General features: G+C 37.6%; 1 protein-coding gene across 1 annotated transcript in view; it reads left to right on the top strand.

The window, feature by feature from the left end:
• The window catches only part of LONRF2 (LON peptidase N-terminal domain and ring finger 2), a 47,732-nt gene that overhangs the window by 16,713 nt on the left and 9,060 nt on the right, over positions 1-21,959 (top strand). The window contains exons 3-9 of the mRNA XM_043603158.1: positions 12,064-12,186; positions 14,310-14,468; positions 14,996-15,197; positions 15,841-15,940; positions 16,218-16,332; positions 19,195-19,316; positions 21,002-21,160. Coding sequence (XP_043459093.1) covers positions 12,064-12,186; positions 14,310-14,468; positions 14,996-15,197; positions 15,841-15,940; positions 16,218-16,332; positions 19,195-19,316; positions 21,002-21,160 — 980 coding nt within the window. The remainder of the gene's footprint in view (positions 1-12,063; positions 12,187-14,309; positions 14,469-14,995; positions 15,198-15,840; positions 15,941-16,217; positions 16,333-19,194; positions 19,317-21,001; positions 21,161-21,959) is intronic.

Raw genomic sequence — 21,959 nt, forward strand, 5'->3', positions numbered from 1 at the left:
CCAGACAGAAAATCAGCAAGGAAGTAATGGACTTGGACTATACTTTAGGCCAATGAATCTGACAAACTATATACAGAATATTCCACCCAAGAGCAAAAAAAATATGTATTGTTTTGAAGACCACAGAGAACATTCTCCAGGATGGATCATATGTTAGGTCACAAAACAAGTCTTAACAAATTTAAGAAGATTAAAATCTTATCAAATATCCTTTCCAAACACAATGGTTACTAGAAAAAGTAACAGGAGGAAAGCTAAAAAAAATTCACAAATACGTGGAAATGAAACAACGACTTCCAAACAACCAATGAGTCAAAGAAGAAATCAAAAGAGAAATTAAAAAAAAATCTCGAGACAAATGGAAATGGAAACACATATACCAAAAGTTATGGGGGTACAACAGAAGCAATTCTAGTAAGGAGGTTTATAGGACACCTACATTAATTAAAAAAAAAATAAAGATCTCAAACAACTTAATCTTATTTCTCAAGTAACTATAAAAAGAACAAACTAAGCCCAAATTTAGCAGAAGGAATAAAGATTAGAGCAGAAATGAAATAGAGACTAGAAAGACAAAAGATCAATGAAACTAAGAATTGGTTTCTTGAAAAGAAAAAATTGATAAACCTTAAGGTAGACTAAGAAAAAAAAGATGACTGAAAGAAATGAAATTATAAATGGAGGAAGCATTATAACTGATGCCACAGAAATACCATTCATAAAAGACTATGAATAATTATGTGCCAACAAGTTATATAACTTGGAAGAAATGGATAAATTTCTGGAAACATACAACTTAATCAAGACTTAATCATGAATATCATGGTTTGTGAGATGAGCCCCGCATGAGGCTCTGCATTGACAGTGTGGAACCTGCTTGAGATTCTCGCTCTTTGCCCCACCCCTCCTCTCTCTCTTTCAGAATAAATAAACATTTTTTAAAAAAAGAAATAAAATGAGCAAAGAAAAAAAAGAGATAAAGTAAAAAATGGGCTCTTGGGGGTGGCTCAGTCGGTTGAGTGCCTGACTCTTGATTTTGGCTCAGGTTGTGATACCAGTGTTGTGGGATCAAGCCCCACAACAGGCTCCAAGCTGAGCATGGAGCCTGTTTAAGATTCTCTCTCTCTCTCTCTCTCTCTCTCTCTCTCTCTCTCTCTGTCTGTCTCTGTCTCTCTCACCCTCTCCCCTGCTAGCACTCTCTCTCTAAAAAAATAAATAAAACAAATTTTAAAAATTGAAAAAAAAGTCTCAACTATAGAGAACAAACTGATGGTTAGTGGAAGGGAGATGGGGGGGCGGGGGGATGGATGGAAGTGATGGAGATTAAGGAATACATTTGTTGTGATGAGTACCGGCTGATGAACTGCAGAATCACTGTATTGTATACCTGAAACTAAGCTTACACTGTATGTTAACTAACTGAAGTTTAAATAAAATTTTTTTAAAAAAAGAAAAAAAAAGACTTCATCATGAAGTAATAAAAAATCTGAACATACCAGTAATCAGCAAGGAGAATGAATCAGTAATCAAAATCTCCCCAAAAAAGCAAAGCCCAGGACAAATGGTTTCATAGATAAATTCTACCAAACATTTAAATAAGAATTAATACCAATCCTCAAAATTTTTAGAAAGAATTGAAAAAGAAGGAATACTTCCAAACTCATTTTATGGGGCCAACATTACCTTTATAGTGAATCCAGATAAGGACACTACAAGAAAATTATAGGCCAATATCCCTGATGAACATAGACACAATAAATCCTCAACAAAATACTAGCAAAATCAAAATCAGGAACATGTTAAAAGAATATACCATGATCAAGTGGGATATATTGCTGGGATGCAAGTATGATTCCACTTCTGCACATCAATCAGTGTGATATACCACATTAACAGAATGAAAGGTAAAAATCATATGATCATCTCAATGGATGCAGAAAAAATATTTGACAGAATTCAATATCCTGTCATGATAAAAACTCAACAAATTAGGTATAGAAGGGATGTTCCTCAACATAGTATAGGTTATATGGGCAATCCCACAGCTAACATCATACTCAAGATTGAAATGTTAAGTCTCTCCTCTAAGATCAGGAACAAGACAAGGATGCCCATTTTTACCACTTCTATTCAACATAATATTGGAAGTCCTCACCACAGCAATTTGGCAAGAAAAAGGTGGGGAAAAAAGGCATCCAATCAGAAAGGAAGAATTACCTGCTTGCAGATGACATGATTTTTTATATAGATAACCCTGAATATTCCACCAAAAAACTGTTGGAACTAACCAGGGAATTCTCTAAAGTTGCAGAACACAAATTAGCATTCCTATACAATAACAAGAAACTATTTGAAGAGAAATTAAAAAAGAAATCCCATTGACAGTAGCATCTGGAATAAAAAAATAGGAATGAATTTAACCATGAAAGTGAAAGACCCGTACACTGAAAGCCATAAGATCTTAATGAAAGAAATTGAAGATTCAAATAAATGGAAAGATATCCTGTGTTCTTAGATTGGGAGAGTTGATATTGTCAAAATATCCATACTACCCAAAGCAATATACAGATTCAGTGCAATTCCTATCAAAATTCCAATGGGATTTTTCACAGAAATGGAAAAAACTATCCTAAAATTCATAGCGAAGCACAAAAGATCCCTAGTAGCCAAAACAATCTTGAGAAAGAACAAAGTGGGAAGCATCACACTTCCTGATTTCAAACTATATTACAAAGTTATAGCAAGCAAAACAGTGCAGTACTGGCATAAAAATAGCCACATAAACCAATGAAACAAAATTTAAAGCCCAGAAATATACCCATGCATATGTAGTCAACTAATCTTCTACCAGGGTGCCAAGAACACACAATGAGGAAAGGGTTTCTTCAATAAATGGTGTTAGGAAAAGCAGATCTCCACATGCAAACAAATGAAACGGGACTTCTATCTTATACCACTCACAAAAATGTACTTGAAATGGTTTAAAGACTTAAATGTAAAACCTGAAACTACGAAACTCCTAGCAAAACATAAGGAGAAAGTTCTTTGAGAGTGGTCTTGGCAATAATTTTTTTGGATATGATACCAAAAGTAGAGGTACCAAAAGCTAAAATAAACAAGTTGGGAGTGTATCAAACTAGAAGTTTCTACACAGCAAAGGAAACAATCAATAAATTGAAAAGGCAAACAGTGGAGTGGGAGACAATATTTGCAGACCATATACCTGATAATGGGCTAATATCCAAAATAGATGAAGAACTCCTACAACTCAATAGCAAAAATTGAATAGGGAGACTAAAAAATGGACAAAGGACCTGAATAGACATTTTTCCAAAAAAGATATACAAATAGTCAATAGGTACATGAAAAGGTGCTCAACATCACGCAAATCAAAACCACAATGAAATATCACCTTACACCTTGTTAGGATGGCTAGTATCAAAAATACTAGAGATAACTAGCAAAGATGTGGAGAAAAGGAAACACTTGTACACTGTTAGTGGTAATGTAAATTGGTACAGCCATTATAGAAAACTGTATGCACGTTCCCCATATAAAAAATGGAACTTCTGTGTGATTCAGCTGTCCTATTTCTGGGTATATAAAGGAAATGAAGTCAGTATCTTGAACATACCTACACTCTCATGTTCACTGCAGCATTATTCACAGTAGCCAAGATATGGAAACAACCTAAGTGTGGGTGAATAACGAAGGTGAGAGGCACACCTGTGTGTGTGTGTGTGTGTGTGTGTGTGTGTGTGTGTGTGTTCAGCCTTAAAACAGAAGGAAATTGTGTTATTTTTAACAGTGTGGATGAACTTGGAGGGCACTGCGCTAAGTGAAGTAAACCAGATAGAGAAGACAGATACTGTGTGCTACCAGTATATGTGGAACCTAAAAAAAATAAAATCTGATTTCATAGAATAGAGTGGTGATTCGCTGTTGTTTAACATAGTGTTGGAAGTTCTAGCATCAGCAACCAGACAACAAAAGGAAATCAAAGGCATCAAAATTGGCAAAGATGAAGTCAAGCTTTCACTTTTTGCAGATGACATGATATTATACATGGAAAATCCGATAGACTCCACCAAAAGTCTGCTAGAACTGATACATGAATTCAGCAAAGTTGCAGGATACAAAATCAATGTACAGAAATCAGTTGCATTCTTATACACTAACAACGAAGCAACAAAAGACAAAGAAACTGATCCCATTCACAATTGCACCAAGAAGCATAAAATACCTAGGAATAAACCTAACCAAAGATGTAAAAGATCTGTAGGCTGAAAACTATAGAAAGCTTATGAAGGAAATTGAAGAAGATATAAAGAAATGGAAAAACATTCCATGCTCATGGATTGGAAGAATAAATATTGTTAAAATGTCAGGACTACCCAAAGCTATCTACACATTCAATGCAATCCCAATCAAAATTGCACCAGCATTCTTCTCAAAACTAGAACAAGCAATCCTAAAATTCATATGGAACCACAAAAGGCCCTGAATAGCCAAAGTAATTTTGAAGAAGAAGACCAAAGCAGGAGGCATCACAATCCCAGACTTTAGCCTCTACTACAAAGCTGTCATCATCAAGACAGCATGGTATTGGCACAAAAACAGACACATAGACCAATGGAATAGAATAGAAACTCCAGAACTAGACCCACAAATGTATGGCCAACTCATCTTTGACAAAGCAGGAAAGAACATCCAATGGAAAAAAGACAGTCTCTTTAACAAATGGTGCTGGGAGAACTGGACAGCAACATGCAGAAGATTGAAACTAGACCACTTTCTCACACTATTCACAAAAACAAACTCAAAATGGATAAAGGACCTGAATGTGAGACAGGAAACCATCAAAACCCTAGAGGAGAAAGCAGGAAAAGACCTCTCTGACCTCAGTTGTATCAATTTCTTACTTGACACATCCCCAAAGGCAAGGGAATTAAAAGCAAAAATGAACTACTGGGACCTTATGAAGATAAAAAGCTTCTGCACAGCAAAGGAAACAACCAACAAAACTAAAAGGCAACCAACAGAATGGGAAAAGATATTTGCAGATGACATATCGGACAAAGGGCTAGTATCCAAAATCTATAAAGAGCTCACCAAACTCCACACCGGAAAAACCAATAATCCAGTGAAGAAATGGGCAGAAAACATGAATAGACACTTCTCTAAAGAAGACATCCGGATGGCCAACAGGCACATGAAAAGATGCTCAACGTCGCTCCTTATCAGGGAAATATAAATCAAAACCACACTCAGATATCACCTCACGCCAGTCAGAGTCGTCAAAGTGAACAAATCAGGAGACTATAGATGCTGCAGAGGATGTGGAGAAACGGGAACCCTCTTGTACTGTTGGTGGAAATGCAAACTGGTGCAGCCGCTCTGGAAAACAGTGTGTAGGTTCCTCACAAAATTAAAAATAGACCTACCCTATGACCCAGCAATAGCACTGCTAGGAATTTACCCAAGGGATACAGGAGTACTGATGCATAGGGGCACTTGTACCCCAATGTTTATAGCAGCACTCTCAAATTATGGAAAGAGCCTAAATGTCCATCAACTGATGAATGGATAAAGAAATGGTGGTTTATATACACAATGGAGTACTACATGGCAATGAGAAAGAATGAAATATGGCCCTTGTAGCAACGTGGATGGAACTGGGGAGTGCGATGCTAAGTGAAATAAGCCATACAGAGAAAGACAGATACCATATGTTTTCACTCTTATGTGGATCCTGAGAAACTTACAGAAACCCATGGGGGAGGGGAAGGAAAAAAAAAAGAGGTTAGAGTGGGAGAGAGCCAAAGCATAAGAGACCCTTAAAAACTGAGAACAAACTGAGGGTTGATGGGGGGGTGGGAGGGAGGGGAGGGTGGGTGGTGGGTATTGAGGAGGGCACCTTTTGGGATGAGCACTGGATGTTGTATGGAAACCAATTTGACAATAAATTTCATATATTGAAAAAAAAAAGAATAGAGTGGTGATTGCCAGTGCCTGGAGGCAGGGAAAAATGGGGAGATGTAAGTCAAAGGTACAACTATAAGAAGAACAGGTTCTGAGGATCTAATATACAGCATGGTGACTATAGTTAGTAATACAGGATTACATACTTGAAATTTGTTAAAAGTAGATTTTAAGTGTCCTCGCTGCAAAAAAAAGAAGAAAAGGAAGAAAGAAAGAAAAGAGTTAACTATGTGAGGTGGTAGATATGTTAATTACCTTGACTGTGGGAATCATTTCACAATGTATGTATGTATCAAATCATCATGTTGGGTGCTACGTTTTATATGTTATATTTGTTAATTGTTCTTCAATAAATCTGGATTGAAAAAACTGGATTCAGCTATCATCTGGAGGAGTTCAAATTCTTAGTTTTGGGCTATGTGACAGTATTTTTTTGTGTTTGTTTGCTTTAACTCCCACAACCTGTCATTCCTGAGACTTTTCAAGGAGATAAACAAGATGAGTTGTACTGTGCATATGACCTATCATAACTGTCCATTTGAGTAAGGTTACTGGTCAGCAAATGTCTGGTAACTTAAAAATTTCTGGTTTATTGTGCGTGATTCACTTGTCTGAATGAAGTACTATGAAATTAATAAAATTTCTTTTTAAAAATTAAAAAATTCAAATAAGAAGATTGTAGTATAATCATTCAGTGGAACCCTACATGGTGATAGGGAATAATGAAGTATCTGTCTATTCAACAATGCGGGTGAACCTCAGAAGCATCACGTTAAGTGAAGGAAGGAACACAAAAACATGTGTGATTACATTTATATGAAATTGTCAAAAAGGCAAAACTGTAGTGACAGATCAGTTGTTCCTGAACTTGGAGAGAAGAGAGGATTGACTTCAAAGGGCATGAGGGAACTTTCTGGGGTGATGGAAATGTGCTACATCATGATTGTGGTTGTAGTTACACAGTGTATACATTTGTCAAATGTCATACATTGCACATTTAAAATTGGTAAACCCCTAGCTAGACTTCTCAAAAAGAAAAAAGATAGGAACCAAATAGATAGATAAAATCACCACTTAAAGAGGACAGATCACAACCAACACCATAGAAATGAAACAATTATAAGAGAATACTATGAAAAATTATATGCTAGCAAACTGGGAAATCTGGAAGAAATTAACAAATTCCTAGAATATCACGAACTACCAAAACTGGAACAGGAAGAAATAGAAAATTTGAATAGACCCATAACAAGCAAAGAAATTGAATCAGTAACCAAAAATCTCCCAACAAATGCAAACTGGTGCAGCCACTCTGGAAAACAGTGGGGAGGTTCCTCAAAAAATTGAAAATAGAACTACCCTATGACCCAGAAATAGCACTACCAGGAATTTATCCAAAGGATACAGGAGTGCTGATTTATAGGGGCACATGTACCCCAATGTTTATAGCAGCACTTTCAACAATAGCCAAATTATGGAAAGAGCCCAAATGTCCATCAATTGATGAATGGATGAAGAAGATGTGGTTTATATATATAATGGAATACTACTTGGCAATGAGAAAGAATGAAATCCTGCCATTTTCAGCAACATGGATGGAACTGGAGGATATTACGCTAAGTGAAATAAGTCAGAGAAAGACAGATATCATATGTTTTCACTCATATGTGGAACTTGAGAAACTTAACAGAAGACCATGGGAGAAAGGAAGGGAAAAAATAGTTTCAAACAGAGAGGGAGGCAAACCATAAGAGACTCTTAAATACAGAGAAAAACCTGAGGGTTGATGGGGTGGGGGGTGTGGGGGAAAGGGGAAAATTGGTGATGGGCATTGAGGAGGGCACTTGTTTGGATGAGCACTGGGTGTTGCATATAAGTGATAAATCACGGGAATCTACCCCCAAAACCAAGAGCACACTGTATACGCTGTATATTAGCCAACTTGACAATAAATTACATTTTTAAAAAATCTCCCAACAAATAAGAGTCCTGGGCCAGATGGCTTCCCAGGGGAGTTATACCAGACATTTAAAGAAGAGTTAATACTTATTCTTCTCAAACTGTTCCAAAAAAAAAAAAAAAAATGGAAGGAAAACTTCCAAACTCATTCTACGAAGCCAGCATTACCTTGATTCCAATACCTGGCAAAGGAGAATTACAGGCCAATATCTGTCCCTGATGGACCTGGATGCAAAAATTCTCAACAAGATACTAGCAAATTGAATTCAGCAGTACATTAAAAGAGTTATTCACTATGATCAAGTGGGATTTATTCCTGGGCTGCAGGGATGGCTTAATATTCACAAATCAATCAACATGATACACCACATTAATAAAAGAAAGGATATGGGGCACCTAGGTGGCTCAGTAGGTTAGGCATTGGACTTTGGCTCAGGTCATGATCTCATGGTTTGTGAGTTTGAGTCCCACATTGGGCTGTCTGCTGAACCTGCTTTAGATCCTCTGTCCTCCTCTCTCTCTGCCCCTCCCCTTCTCATGCTCTCTCTCTGAAAAGTAAATGAAAACATTTAAAAAATAAAAGAATAAGAGCCATAATGATCCGGTCAATAGATGCAGAAAGACCATTTGACAAAATACAGCACCCATTATTGGTAAAAAGTCTTAACAAAATAGGAATAGATGGAACATACCTCAACATCATAAAGGCCATATAGGAAAGGCCTGTAGATAACATCATACTCAGTGGGGAAAAACTCCTTTCCCTTATGGTCAGGAACAAGACAAGGATGCCCACTTTCAACATTACCATTTAACATAGTCCTGGACGTCCTAGCCTCAGCAATCAGACAACAAAAAGAAAGGGTATACAAATCAAGGAAGAAGGCAAACTTTTACTGTTTGCAGATGACACTGTACCTATGTAGAAAATCTGAAAGACTCCACCAAAAAATTGTTAGAACTGATACATGAATTCAGCAAAATTTTAGAATATAAAGTCAATGTGCAGGAATCTGTTGCATTTCTATACACAAATAACAAAACAGAAAAATCAAGGAATTATTCCTATTTACAATTGCACCCAAACCAATAAGATACCTAAGAATAAACCTAATTAAGAGACAAAAGATCTGTACTCCAAAAACTACAGAAGACTTATGAAAGAAATTGAAGAGGACACAAAAAAATGGAAAAGCATTCCATGCTCACGGATTGGAAGAACAAACATTGTTCTAGTTGCTTGTTACCCAAAGCAGCCTATGCATTTAATGCAATCAAAATACCACCAGCATTCTTTGCAGAACTAGAACAAACAATACGTTTCTATGTAAAATTTGTATGGAACCAGAAAAGACCCTGAATAGCTAAAGCAATCCTGGAAAAGAAAAAACTGGAGGCATCACAACTCTAGATTTTAAGCTATATGATAAAGCTATAGTCATCAAGACCATATAGTATTGGCACAAAAACAGATCAATAGAACAGAATAGAAAACCCAAAAATGGACCCACAGCTATATGGTCAAGTAATCATTGACAAAGCAGGAAAGAATATCTAATGGTAAAAAGACAGTCTCTTCAACAAATGGTGCTGGGAAAACTGGACAGCAACATGCAGAAGAATGAAACTGGACCACTTTCTTACACCATACACAAAAATGAATTCAAAATGGATGAAAGACCTAAATGTGAGATAGGAAACCATCAAAATCCTAGAGAACATGGGCAGCAACCTCTTTGACCTTGGCTGGAGCAACTTACTGGACACATCGCCAAAGGCAAAGGGAACAAAAACAAACATGAACTATTGGGACCTCACTAAGATAAAAAAAATTTCTGCACAATGAAGGAAACAATAAAACTAAAAGGAAGCCTACAGATTGGGAAAAGATATTTGCAAATGACACATCTGGTAATGGGTTAGTATCCAAAATCAAACTCAACACTCAAAAAACAAATAACCCAGTTAAGAAATGGGCAGAAGACATGAATAGGAACTTGCCCAAAGAAGGCATCCAGATGGCTAACAGACACATGAAAAGATGCTCAACATCACTCATCATCAGGCAAATACAAATCAAAACCACAATGAGGTATCACCTCATACTGGTCAGAATGGCTAAAATTAACAACACAAGAAACAACAGGTGTTGGTGAGGATGCAGAGAAAGGGGAACCCTCTTGTACTGCTGGTAGGAATGCACATTGGTGCAGCCACTCTGGACAACAGTGTGGGGGTTCCTCAAAAAACTAAAAATAGACCTACCCTACGATCCAGCAGTTGCACTATTAGGTATTTACCCAAAGGATAAAAAAATACAGATTCAGAGGAATATATGCACCCAATGTTTATAGCAGCATTATCAACAATAGCCAAACTATGAAGAGAGCCCAAAGGTCCATCAACTGATGAATGGATAAAGAAGATGTGGTATACATCATAAACACACACACACACACACACACACACACACAATGGAATTGTATCCATACATACAGTTGTATACGTGCAATGGAATATCACTCAGCCATCAAAAAGATTGAAATCTTGCCATTTGCAACAACATGCATGGAGCTAGAATGTATTTTGCTAAGTGAAATAAATCAATCAGAGAATGACAAATACCATATGATTGCACTTGCATGTGGAATTTAAGAAACCAAACAGAACATGTGGTAAGGTAGAGGAAGAGAAGAGAGGGGAACAAACCACAAGAGACTCTGAGAGAACAAACTGAAGGTTTATGGAGGTAGGTGGGTGGGAGATAAGCTAGATGGGTGATGGGTATTAATGAGGGCACTTATGATGAGCACTGAGCGTTGTATATAAGTGATGAATGACTAAATTTACTCCTGAAACCAATATTGCACTATATATTAACTAACTAAAATTTAAATTTGAAAAGTATTCATAAAAATTTGTGGATTTTATTATATATAAATTATATGTCCCTAAAACTGTGGTGGCAAGAATGTATAAGCAAGTATAAGTCTATAGCTGAAGAGAATGAGGAACATTTATGAGATTAGAAAGCTCAGAAAATGTTTGGAATGCAGGTTAATGGATGAAAGAGCAGAGGATGTTATAGTTCAATGGGAGCCGAGTTCACATCATAATATAAACTCCAGGAAGGATTCAATTTAAGCTCTTAGGAAAGGAATAAGAGAGAAGGTTTGCTTGATGGTGCCAGTTCACTCTGCCATGCAGATCAGTAGTGGAGAAAGAAAAGTCCTAGTGCCTCACCCCGACTTCCTGCAAAGAATTGCACAAACTGCCTGGGGAAAATTGTGGCTGCCAGTGCATGTGACAGGTCCTTCCCCCACCCCCCAAGGAAGCCCCTCTAAATCCTGGTACATGGGGCTCCCAGCATAAGGCCTGGCTTCCCTGTCACACACCTGAAAATAAAATCTCTCAAATAGATCTCTTTTATGTAGACAAAGGACCCAAAAAAGCTTCCATTCAGCAGTGAAGACTATGGAGGACGAGGGTCTGACTCAGCATAAGAGAAAAACAGTTGGAAACAGTACATCTTTCTTAAATATGAACAAAGAACCAGAGAGTAACAAGAAAAAATAAATAAGAAAAAGACTAAAGATAATATGTGAACTGATACATTACAGTATTTACAATGATTTGAGAAAATACTGCAATTACCAAAAAAAATGCTGGTGGAAAATTCTGATCCATATTACACTTTGTTTATTTCTGTTGTAGTATTTTGTAGGCTATGCTTTGTGTTATAGATATTTCTGCTCATGTCTGTCTTACCTCACAAGTCTATATGCTCCATGAAGACAGGAACATGGTTGTGATCTGTGATTGCTGAGCGTATTTAAAGTTGGTAGATAGCCAGTTCCCTCTTAGCATGTACCTTGGAACTGCCTTGGGCTCAAATTCCTAGTCTGGTGACCCCTGTTGGCTGATTGTGGATTGTGTTTATGAGACATTTGGGTTTGCTTGGTTTCCAAGGTAGAAGAGCTAGAGCCAACCTTGATGGGTTTTTGTTTATTCTAGCTAATTTGAAAATTAAATAGTTCTAATGGTTTTTTTCAGGTCTCCTTGTATACAAGAATATAATCACACCATTTTTTAAAATGTATATTTGTTTTTTGATGAATCCAGGGGCATCATGTGAAAGCTCAGGCTCTTTCTGGATTGGGAAGAAGTAAGGAAGTGTTGAAGGAGTTTCTCTACTGCCTTGCTTTAAATCCTGAGTGTAACTCTGTGAAGAAAGAAGCACAGAAGGTGTGATTTTCTTTAAATGACTTTCTTCTTTAAGTCTCATTTATATAGCCCTTGTGTCCATTCTAGTGACTCCTGTCACATAAACAAGAAATATAATTCTTAATATTCATGACAATATGATTAAAGACACACAGGAATAATGATGAGTTTCATGTACTTGATAAATTTCATCCAGGGATAAAGCACAGTGAGATGGCTTTCGTGTAGCTCTGTTCTGCTGAAATAATGGCACGTGCTAGTGAGGGAGGATCCATGTGTGAGACTGGAGAGGCAAAGTGAGTTTTCTTAGAGTGGTAATTTCAAGCATTATCATTTGTATAGGAGCCCTATAAAAGCCATTGTGATAATACGCAAAATATACCAGTCTAGCTGCATAGGTTGACTTGAAAGTTTTAGCAAAGCTTCACCAGAAGAAGGCAGAAATATCTTCTCTCTTATTCAGGTCTTTAACCCAGTCTTCTTAGAAGTCACTGAGTCACACTTACTGTAAAAGAGCCTGTACAATAGTTACAGTCTTAGCAGGTGCAGTGACCAGCAGTTCTGGTTTTTATGTCAGTGTTTCCCTATTTTAACACTATCGCTGACTTCTACCACACATTTACCTTGTAATTTCCACTTTCCAGTCTAGTTTTATTTTTGGCAACAAGGAATAATGAATCTATTCTTCCTTCTCCATTTTAAAGCACCTTAGATATTTGAGATGGATTGTTATCTTTGTCTCAAGTCTTTCTTTGGCCTGAACATCCTTATAAGGTAGTAAGGTTTCCTCCTTTGGATACATTTAGTGTACCCCAGCATCCAAATCTGACAACTATAGGGGGAACCTTTCACCTTCCCTTGTGTTCATTTCATGAGGCATGTTTATTTTTAGCCTAATACCATCACACCATTGGCTCATAGTTAGACAAAACACCTACATCTTTTTTGTTTGTTTTCAGTGAGAACCTTGTAGCAATATTTTTTTTATCCTTTTATTATGCAGTCTGTCGGTCTTCGCTAATGCTGTCAGATCATCACTTACTGGTTTTGGCCGTTGTTTCAACTTGTCAAAATAACATTGAATCTTAACATTGGCTTTTCTAACTATCCCTGCCTGCTTTGTTCCACCTGCACATTTCACAAGAATGTTAAAATGGGTCTCAACTGCTTTTTACAACAGCATCATAGGAAATTCAGCTTGAGTTCAAAATTAAGCAGATGTATAAAGGTCCCAGGACCAGAATCTAGATCTTGTGGTGCTTCTTGTCAGTCTGGTGCTATTTCAGATATGATGTTTTTCCCTGTAGCATTCTGTGAGTGGTAGGTGTCTTCTGTCTCACACAGTCCCAAAACAGTGCCTGGTGGTGCCCGTGAAACATGGTATCCTCCCAGGCAGCCTTCTGCTGCTCTAGTGAAGCCCCTCAGAGCCAGTGCTGAGGACATTGATGTCCATGCTGAGTGCTGTTTCTTCTTGATACAGCAGTTATGGGTGTGGTGCACTGACCTGTGACATGAAGAACCATGGAGGACTCTTTATTAGGTTTCAGTCACTGCTTTGTACTTCTCTTAATCCCTTGGATTTCAGCTGAGTCCATGAGGATTGGCAGGACCATCGAGTGATTGGCAGTTACTTCCCCCTACCACCAAAGGCTGGTCTGTGGCTCTTGAACTAGAATTACGGCCCTTCACCTTGTCTTCCTTTTATAGTTCTTTACGAGGTGGCTCTTCCAGTTCTCTTGCAAGTTGAGCAGTCCTCTAGAAATGTCTCAGTCCTGTGGGTGATCACGACTTGGATTTAATTTAGGACCCCTGCAACCTCTAGACCCCACTTTTCTCCCTTAACCCTGAGACTTTAGGGGTGATTTTCTGTAGCAGATGTGTAAGGGCCAGACAGAAATAGTGATGCTCATATTTTGTAGTTGGTTAGACTAAAGTGGAAAGGTACTGCTAGCCAGAATGCTTAAAGCATCGATTATGGTTTCAGAAACTTGAGTTTTAAAACATTGGCAATTGGAATATGGTAACTATTCTTTTCAATGTCTTGGATCAGTTTGCCCCGTAGTTTCCTTTGGATCTTTAAGGCACACTATGTATTTTTCAAAAGTGTTTTAAAACATATTTTTTTCTTCTTGGAAATTTTACAGGTAATGTGTGAGGTGTTGTTCCCAGCTTCAGAAAATGTGCATCAAAATTTAACACCTTCCATCCAAAGCAGAATATTGAACAGCAGGTTGAAGGCTCAGTGTGCCAGTGATATAAACACCCAGCCTCTGGAAGAAGGTGACAATGCAGGGAGTTCTAAGGTACGAAGTGCATGTGTTTGTCAATTTTATCTTGATTAAACTTTATGTAATTCCTTAATTTTCAACGTTTACAAGTTATTCAAACTGTGGTGTTATATTAGTTGGAAGTACTTCTCAAGACAGGTTCTAGCTCCTCAACCTGAGAGTTGAACCTTTTAAAGGAAATTGATGGAAGTAACGAAAACAATGCAAAGAAACATGTAGAAAGAAAGATTTAGGACAGCACACATTGGGAACCCCAAGCATCAGGAGACCTGAACTTATTTTGGCTTGGAGAAAAGAAAGCAGAGGGATGATTTGAATATATGAAGACTGATATTCAGTTGATCTGTCTCAAGGAGAATTCTGTATTTTACTACAGGAAGTGCAAAGCTCATCTTAGAAGTTAATAGATGAAACCAGTCATGAATGAAGAGTACAATCCTGTTTTTTCCAAAGATGTCTAAGAAAGGCTACTGCATGAATACTGTTTTCTCTGATTTTGTGATTTCTTTAATATTTTGGATTCTTTTTTCCTACTTAACCAGAATCCATCTGAGAAATCCGATGTGTTCAGAAATACAAATTCTTCGGTTTTGTATTTTATACTGGGTCTGCACTTTGAGGAGGATAAAGAAGTGTTAGAAAGTATCCTTCCAGGAGCACCCAGCACCAGTTTAAAGAGACAGTTTCCAAATGATATGGAGGATGTGCATGACCTGAATGGTCCTGGGAAAATTCCCAAAAAAGGTCAGTAAACTATTTTATCATGGAGTTGTGTGACTCCAGAGTGATAGAATGTTAGCTAATATTCAATGCATTTTTTAATTTTTTTTAAATTTTTCTTAATCTTTATTTATTTTTGAGAGAGAGAGAGAGAGAGAGAGAGAGAGAGAGAGAGTGGGGGAGGAACAGAGAGAGAGGGATACACAGAATCCAAAGCAGCCTCCAGGCTCCGAGCTGTTAGCATAGAGCCTGACGCGGGGCTCGAACTCACGAACAGTGAGATCATGACACGAGCCAATGTCGGACACTTAACTGACTGAGCCACCCAGGCACCCCCAATGTTTTCTTTTTTTTTATTTTTACACAGATAGTTTAAAATTAATAATGAAAAGAATATGTCAGCTTTAAGATTATAGAACAATTTGAACGGTTAATCCCACAAGGATTTCATAGTCAAAACGAGGGAAAATTTAGTTATAACTTTAACTTTTATTCAAGCCCACTGTCCAGATAAATTATTGCTGTATATTGTTAATCAGGTTAGGAACTATTCCTTCCTAGCATGATTTGTTACATTGATGTAACACTTTTAGCCAGAGGAAATACAATTATTGCATGCTGGTATCCATATAAGCAGTGTTAATTTTAGCATTTTAAACTTTTTCAGAGGCAGATTCCTCACCTGAAAGGAAAATGACCTCTAATGTAGGAGAAGGTCCAGAGCTCTCCATAGATGTAACGGACTTTGAGTGTGCCCTTTGCATGAGGTAGGATGACGTAGAATCTGTGCAACTCTTTGAAATATCCATCCTTCCTGAATTTGATATCATAAACATAATAGGGTTTTCATTATCAGAGAAATTATATATACCTTAGCAATAAATGATTTATTTTCTAAAATTTGATAAGGAAGCTATAAATGGAAATAGATATAATTGATTTCTACAACAGTAGGGAAATTGTCTTAAGGAATTCTTAGAAAATAGATTATTTGAAAATCTCTTCTGGACAATTTTTGGCTAAAAACTCAGATATATTTTCCAGGTTGCTCTTTGAGCCTGTGACTACGCCATGTGGACATACATTTTGCCTAAAATGCCTTGAGCGCTGCCTTGACCATGCCCCGCATTGTCCGTTGTGCAAAGAAAAACTTTCAGAAGTAAGTATTTCTTCTGAAACAAGAAGACTGTTCGGCCCCTCTTCTTACCCCTCAGCAGGTGCTCATTTCTTGGGCTGGCTTTGTTTTGACTACCCATTTATTAAAGAAAGTTGGATTTCTCCAATCAAAGATAGGTCTTTTTCCTATTGGATTTCTCAAAAGATACACAGAGGAAGTTTAGATACAGAACCCATTAAACTTCAGGGAAATTTTCAGGCATGAGTATCGAAAACAGGTGACATAATTGGAGCTCTTACTATGCGTTAATTATAAATAACTGAGATAACATTGCTGAGTCCTTACCCTATGTTAATCATAAAGGGTTGAGGTAACATAATGGCATACTTAATATGTGCCAAGGATTCGGTCCTTTACTTCATCTCAAGGTGAAGTCATATTATAGTACTTAGTTTTTCTTAGGATCGAAGACTTGATCATTTTTGATACTGGGAAATCCCTTTGGTGCCCTGTCAGTTGCATCTTTTGTCTGAAATCAAAGCCAGTAATACATAAGTTTCCATGAAGGGAAGCTGCTTAGTTATGTCTAACTCAAAAATAAACTGTTTAAATCCATACCATAGGTATGGTAAATACAATAAACAACACTTAAAAGCTTTTAAAAGCTTTCTGATCAACTTTGCACATCATGACTCTGTCAACTATGTGGGCTCTGGTACTTTTGGTGCCACTAATCTTCCACGAAGCAAGTTATTTAACTTCTGGGAGGGCAGTTACCTGTAAAATGATACTACAAATATTTGCCTTAATTACTTCTAGAGATCAAACTCACTAAATGCATTTTAAATACAATCAAGTGTTTTTTTAAAACAAATATACAGTAAAATTTATTTTTGAATTTGATATGGTGCAGGAGATATCATACTTACATGAGTTTTTAAATAATTGTGACTTAGTTTACTGCCAAAACTATAATTGAGACCTTTCTAGAGCATTATCTGTACATAGTTTCTTTTAATTGCATACATCCCGAATCTTTCTAAGTTACTCAGGGAGAGCCTGAATAATCGTGAATATCATTCATTGTACCATGCACCATGTGTCCTGATGGTGGATGCTTTTTGAGTCTTTGTAGCAGTTTCCTTCAGCTGTTCCTGTGCAGGTCTACTCCACAGTATTTGCTCTCTCTTCTTGCTAACAGTGGGTAGCATCTGGCCCACTGCCTTGTTGTACCCATGCTTGTCTGGACCGGTGGACCTGGAGGCAGCTTTCTTATTCTCAGAGAGTAAGATGCATGTCTTTATGACCACTGTTTGTAACACAGACCCTTCATTCATGTCTGCGTTCAGTGCTATTTGGTTAGGGGGCTGTGTGATGAACCAGTGCATTGAGGTTGGCACTATAATATAAGCTCCTTAGGGACAGAGATGACTTCTGTCTTGTTTTCACTCTACCTCCAGAGACCAGAACGTGTACTAAAAGTTCAGCAAGTCCATGTTGAATCAATGATTAAATGAGTGAATGAATGAATGGCTAAGTGCAAGTTCTGTGTAGATTGCCGGTGTTCCAGAAATTAGAATATAATAAAACAAACTAAAATAATAATAATTTGATCTTTCTTCAATGCAGAAATACTTTCATGAGGTTAGACTTTTTCACATGCGTTATTATAAACACGAATTGTCAATTATCTGTGTATGTGCCGAAGTCTTGGTTGACATAAAGCCAAGTGAAGCAAATTTTATTGTATTACTCTTCAATAAAATGATACCCTAAAAGAACAGTATAAAATACTGATGTCATTAATAATACTAGTTGTGAATTAAGTGAAACTTGTTTCTGCTAGTTACTCTGTTACTGAGGGTCTCAAACACAGTTGTTGTTTCCCAAAGTTGAACTTCTAGTTCTTAGTGGGTTATAGCAACACATGTAGCTTGCTTCATATACTTTGTTTCATGTAGCTTGCAGCCCAGAAATGCAGCAAGTTAACAAAGAAACAATAGGACATTGAAACCTACCGGTCCTGGGGTCCTAGCTGTGCCACTGTCACTCTACACTAGTCCCTTAACCTTTCTGAGACCCATCTTCTGTATTAGTGCATTGTAGATGGTGCCTGTGGGACAGTGCTGTTTTAAGGCCTAACTTAATTTATATGAAGCATCTTCAGCTGGTACCTGATATGTATTCAAATGTTATTGAAAAAGAACTGTTGTTTGCAAATTCATGTGTCTAAGATAAAAGCAGTGCACGCACAGACACAGAATGATAGATCTTCAGCTACGTGTAACTCTTTCACCCACTGATCCTAGCACATTTTAATTCAGTTTCCACCTATTTTCCTTCATATCCAGCTGTAATTCCTTGGTCTGTCAGTTCCTTTCCCAATCCAAATAAAGTCAACTCTGCTTCTTGCACATGTCCATATAAATAACAAAGCAGAGCTAGAGAAAAGCCACAAAATTGGAAAGATTGGTTTCAGTTTAAATTCACAATCTTAAATCTTAGACTGAAAACATTAGTACTCATCCTTACTATGCTTCTCTAGTAGCTTCAATTTTCTACTTTCCTGGATGAGTATTTCCTGTTTCTCTTCTTTGACAACATATCTACTCACTTCCTCTCCCCTCCCTGACATTATGATACGTGATTGAGAATACAGAAGCCAACTCACTAATCCTTCCTCTGGGTGAACACCTTCTCCTGCCCCTTTTCTCAGAGGGGAGGAACTGCCCTGCCCCTCTCCATATCCCAGACTGGCTGACCTCCAAGCTCTGTATCCCCATCCTTTTGTCTTCCCAAAGACTGCACCCCTCTACCTTGTTGTCGACCTTTCCTACTGGGAGAAGAGTGCTTTGTCCTTTGGAATTAATTGCCATGTGGTATTAATATTGCCTTTTGTTACAGTTGTTGGCAAGCAGAAATTTTAATATAACTAGTCTGGCCGAAGAATTAATATTTCGATATTTGTCAGATGAACTCTCTGATAGAAAGAGAATTTATGATGAAGAAATGACAGAATTGTCAAAGTAAGTCCTCATGTTGTATATACTTGGTCTTGAGTTCAGATTAAAGAAGGAAATCCTTGTTAACTTAATAGCTTTATCTCAGGTGTTTTTTTTTTCCTCCTTGGCAGAGAAATTAGAAATCCCACAAATAGAAAAAAATTAATTACAGAGACTTATATAAATTTAATTGGGATTATAAGAACTACTTCAAAGGTGTGGCTTCATAAAAAGTATGTAGTTGCTTTTTGTATCTGAATAAGTGGTACTGAATTTTTCAGAATTGAAAAGTACGGTATATAGAAACAGAAGGGAGAGCAGGATTACCACTCAAAATAGGCTTGACAGTTGTTTTTATCTTTTAAAGTGAGCAGAGTTCTGTGTTGTAGCAACTTTTAACTATTGAGGTCTTAAAATTCTGCTACTCTTTTTTATTTAGAACTCACTACTTTTGACTACTATGTAGTTTATGCTTTCATCAGAACTTTTTTCTCTTATTTGTTTTTATTGAGGTGTAATTGGCACATAACATTACATTAATTTCAGGTATGTAACATAATGCTTTGATATTTATGTATATTGCAAAATGATCACCACAGTAAGGCTTAATGTCTATCGCTATACATAGTTAATTTTTTTTTCTTGTGGTGAGCACTTTTAAGATCGATTTTCTTAGCAACTTTCAAATATACAATGCAGTATTATTAACTGTAGTCACAATGCTTGTCATTACATCCCCAGGACTTACTTATTATACAACTGGAAACTTGTATCTCTGACCCCTTCACCCATTGCCCACCTCCCCCCACCCCCATCCCAGCCTCTGGCAACCACCAATCTTTTGTCTGTATCTATGAGCTTGGTGTTGTTTGTTTGTTTGTTTGTTTGTTTTTAAGATTCCACGTGTATGTGAGGTCTTGTGGTATTCATTTTTCTCTGACTTCTGTTTTTCTGTTTAAAATGTTTACTTATTTATTTTGAAAGAGAGAAAGAGGAAGAGAGAGAACCCCAAGCAGGCTCTTTGCTGTCAGCGTAGAGCCTGACATGGGGCTTGATCTCACAAACGATGAGATCGTGACCTGAGCTGAAATCAAGAGTTGGACACTTATTTCACTTATGATGGTGCCCTCAAGGTCATCAGAATTTTTTTATAGGAGTCATAAGCTATAACTTTTCTAAGAAAACTAATACAATATAGTATGTTCTAGCTCATCAAATTAAGTAAGAAAGGCTTGGCAGGAAGCCTGGTGAGTTGAAAACTTTCTCACGTGGTGGGCTTTCTTTTCCCACTAAAGACTGAGGAAGGGAGTGCCTGGGTGGCTCAGTCAGTTAAGCATCCAACTTCAGTTCAGGTCATGATCTCATGGTTCGTGTGTTTGAGCCCCACTTTGGACTGACAGCTCAGAGGCTGGAGCTTGCTACAGATTCTGTGTCTCCCTCTCTCTCTGCCCCTCTCCCATTCATGTTCTCGTTCTCTCTCTCTTTCTCCCCTTCCCTCCTTCTCTCTCTCTCCTTCCCTCTCTCTCAAAAATAAATAAGCATTAAGATAATTTTTACAAATATAATAGAGACAGAAGCAGGCTTCAGGGTTTTATTTTGTAAATGAGAGAATTGAGGTTAGCTAGCTTTTGCTATTTTACAGTGACTAATACTCCCTTCTGTTTCTGACAGCTCCCACTTCTAAGTTAACATTTTTTCTCACCCCACAGTCTGACCAGAGATGTCCCCATCTTTGTGTGTGCCATGGCCTTCCCCACCGTCCCATGTCCACTGCATGTGTTTGAGCCCCGCTATCGGCTTATGATAAGAAGATGCATGGAAACCGGCACCAAACGGTTTGGCATGTGTTTATCTGCTGAACATGCAGGGTAAGAATTGCCAACGTCCAGAGTGTCCTGAATAAATGCATAACCTGTTATTTTTCTTGAAGAAAAATTTAAGGTGATGTTGAAAAATTCTGGTGGCTTCCATCACATAACAAAGTATAAATCCAAGGCCATCCATGATGTGACCCCAGCTTTCCTTCTAGCCTCATCTCCTACTTCTTTCTTTCAGACATAATATTTGCTAGTCCATTACCATATTATTTGCTTTTCTGTAAATATACTTCATATCCATACTTCCATGCTTCTGCCTATAAGTCTTCTATAAGTCATCATACAAACAAATCCAGTCTAACTTTTTAAGATCCAGAAATTTGCTATGTAGGAGCACCTGGGTGGTTTAGTCGGTTGAGTGTCCAACTCTTGATCTCAGCTTAGGTCTTGACCTCAGGGTTGTGAGTTCAAGCCCTGCATTGAGCTCTGCATGGGCATGAAGCCTACTTATAGGCAGGTAGTTAGGAGATAGATAGATACATACGTACATACATGCATACTTACATACATATGTACATGCATCTTCCGTGAAACCTCCACCTATACAGCCAGACAAATTTCAGTCTTATAAAAACCCAAAGCTCTTAGTTTTTACCTCTCCTCATTTTATATCATTTGTGTAGGGAAGGTGTTCCAAATCGACAGGCAGCTCCTTTCCATGGGCTGCTCTGAGGACTCTGGGAAGGAGACTCCCAGCAGATGGGAAGGAATCCCATCTGTTGGCTTCCTTATCCCCTAGGACTTTGTCATTACTGCATGGTCATGATGAGGTCTCTACATGTAAGTTCTA

The sequence above is a fragment of the Prionailurus bengalensis genome, chromosome A3, assembly GCF_016509475.1.
Source record: "Prionailurus bengalensis isolate Pbe53 chromosome A3, Fcat_Pben_1.1_paternal_pri, whole genome shotgun sequence".
In the NCBI taxonomy this organism is placed as follows: Eukaryota; Metazoa; Chordata; class Mammalia; order Carnivora; family Felidae; genus Prionailurus; species Prionailurus bengalensis.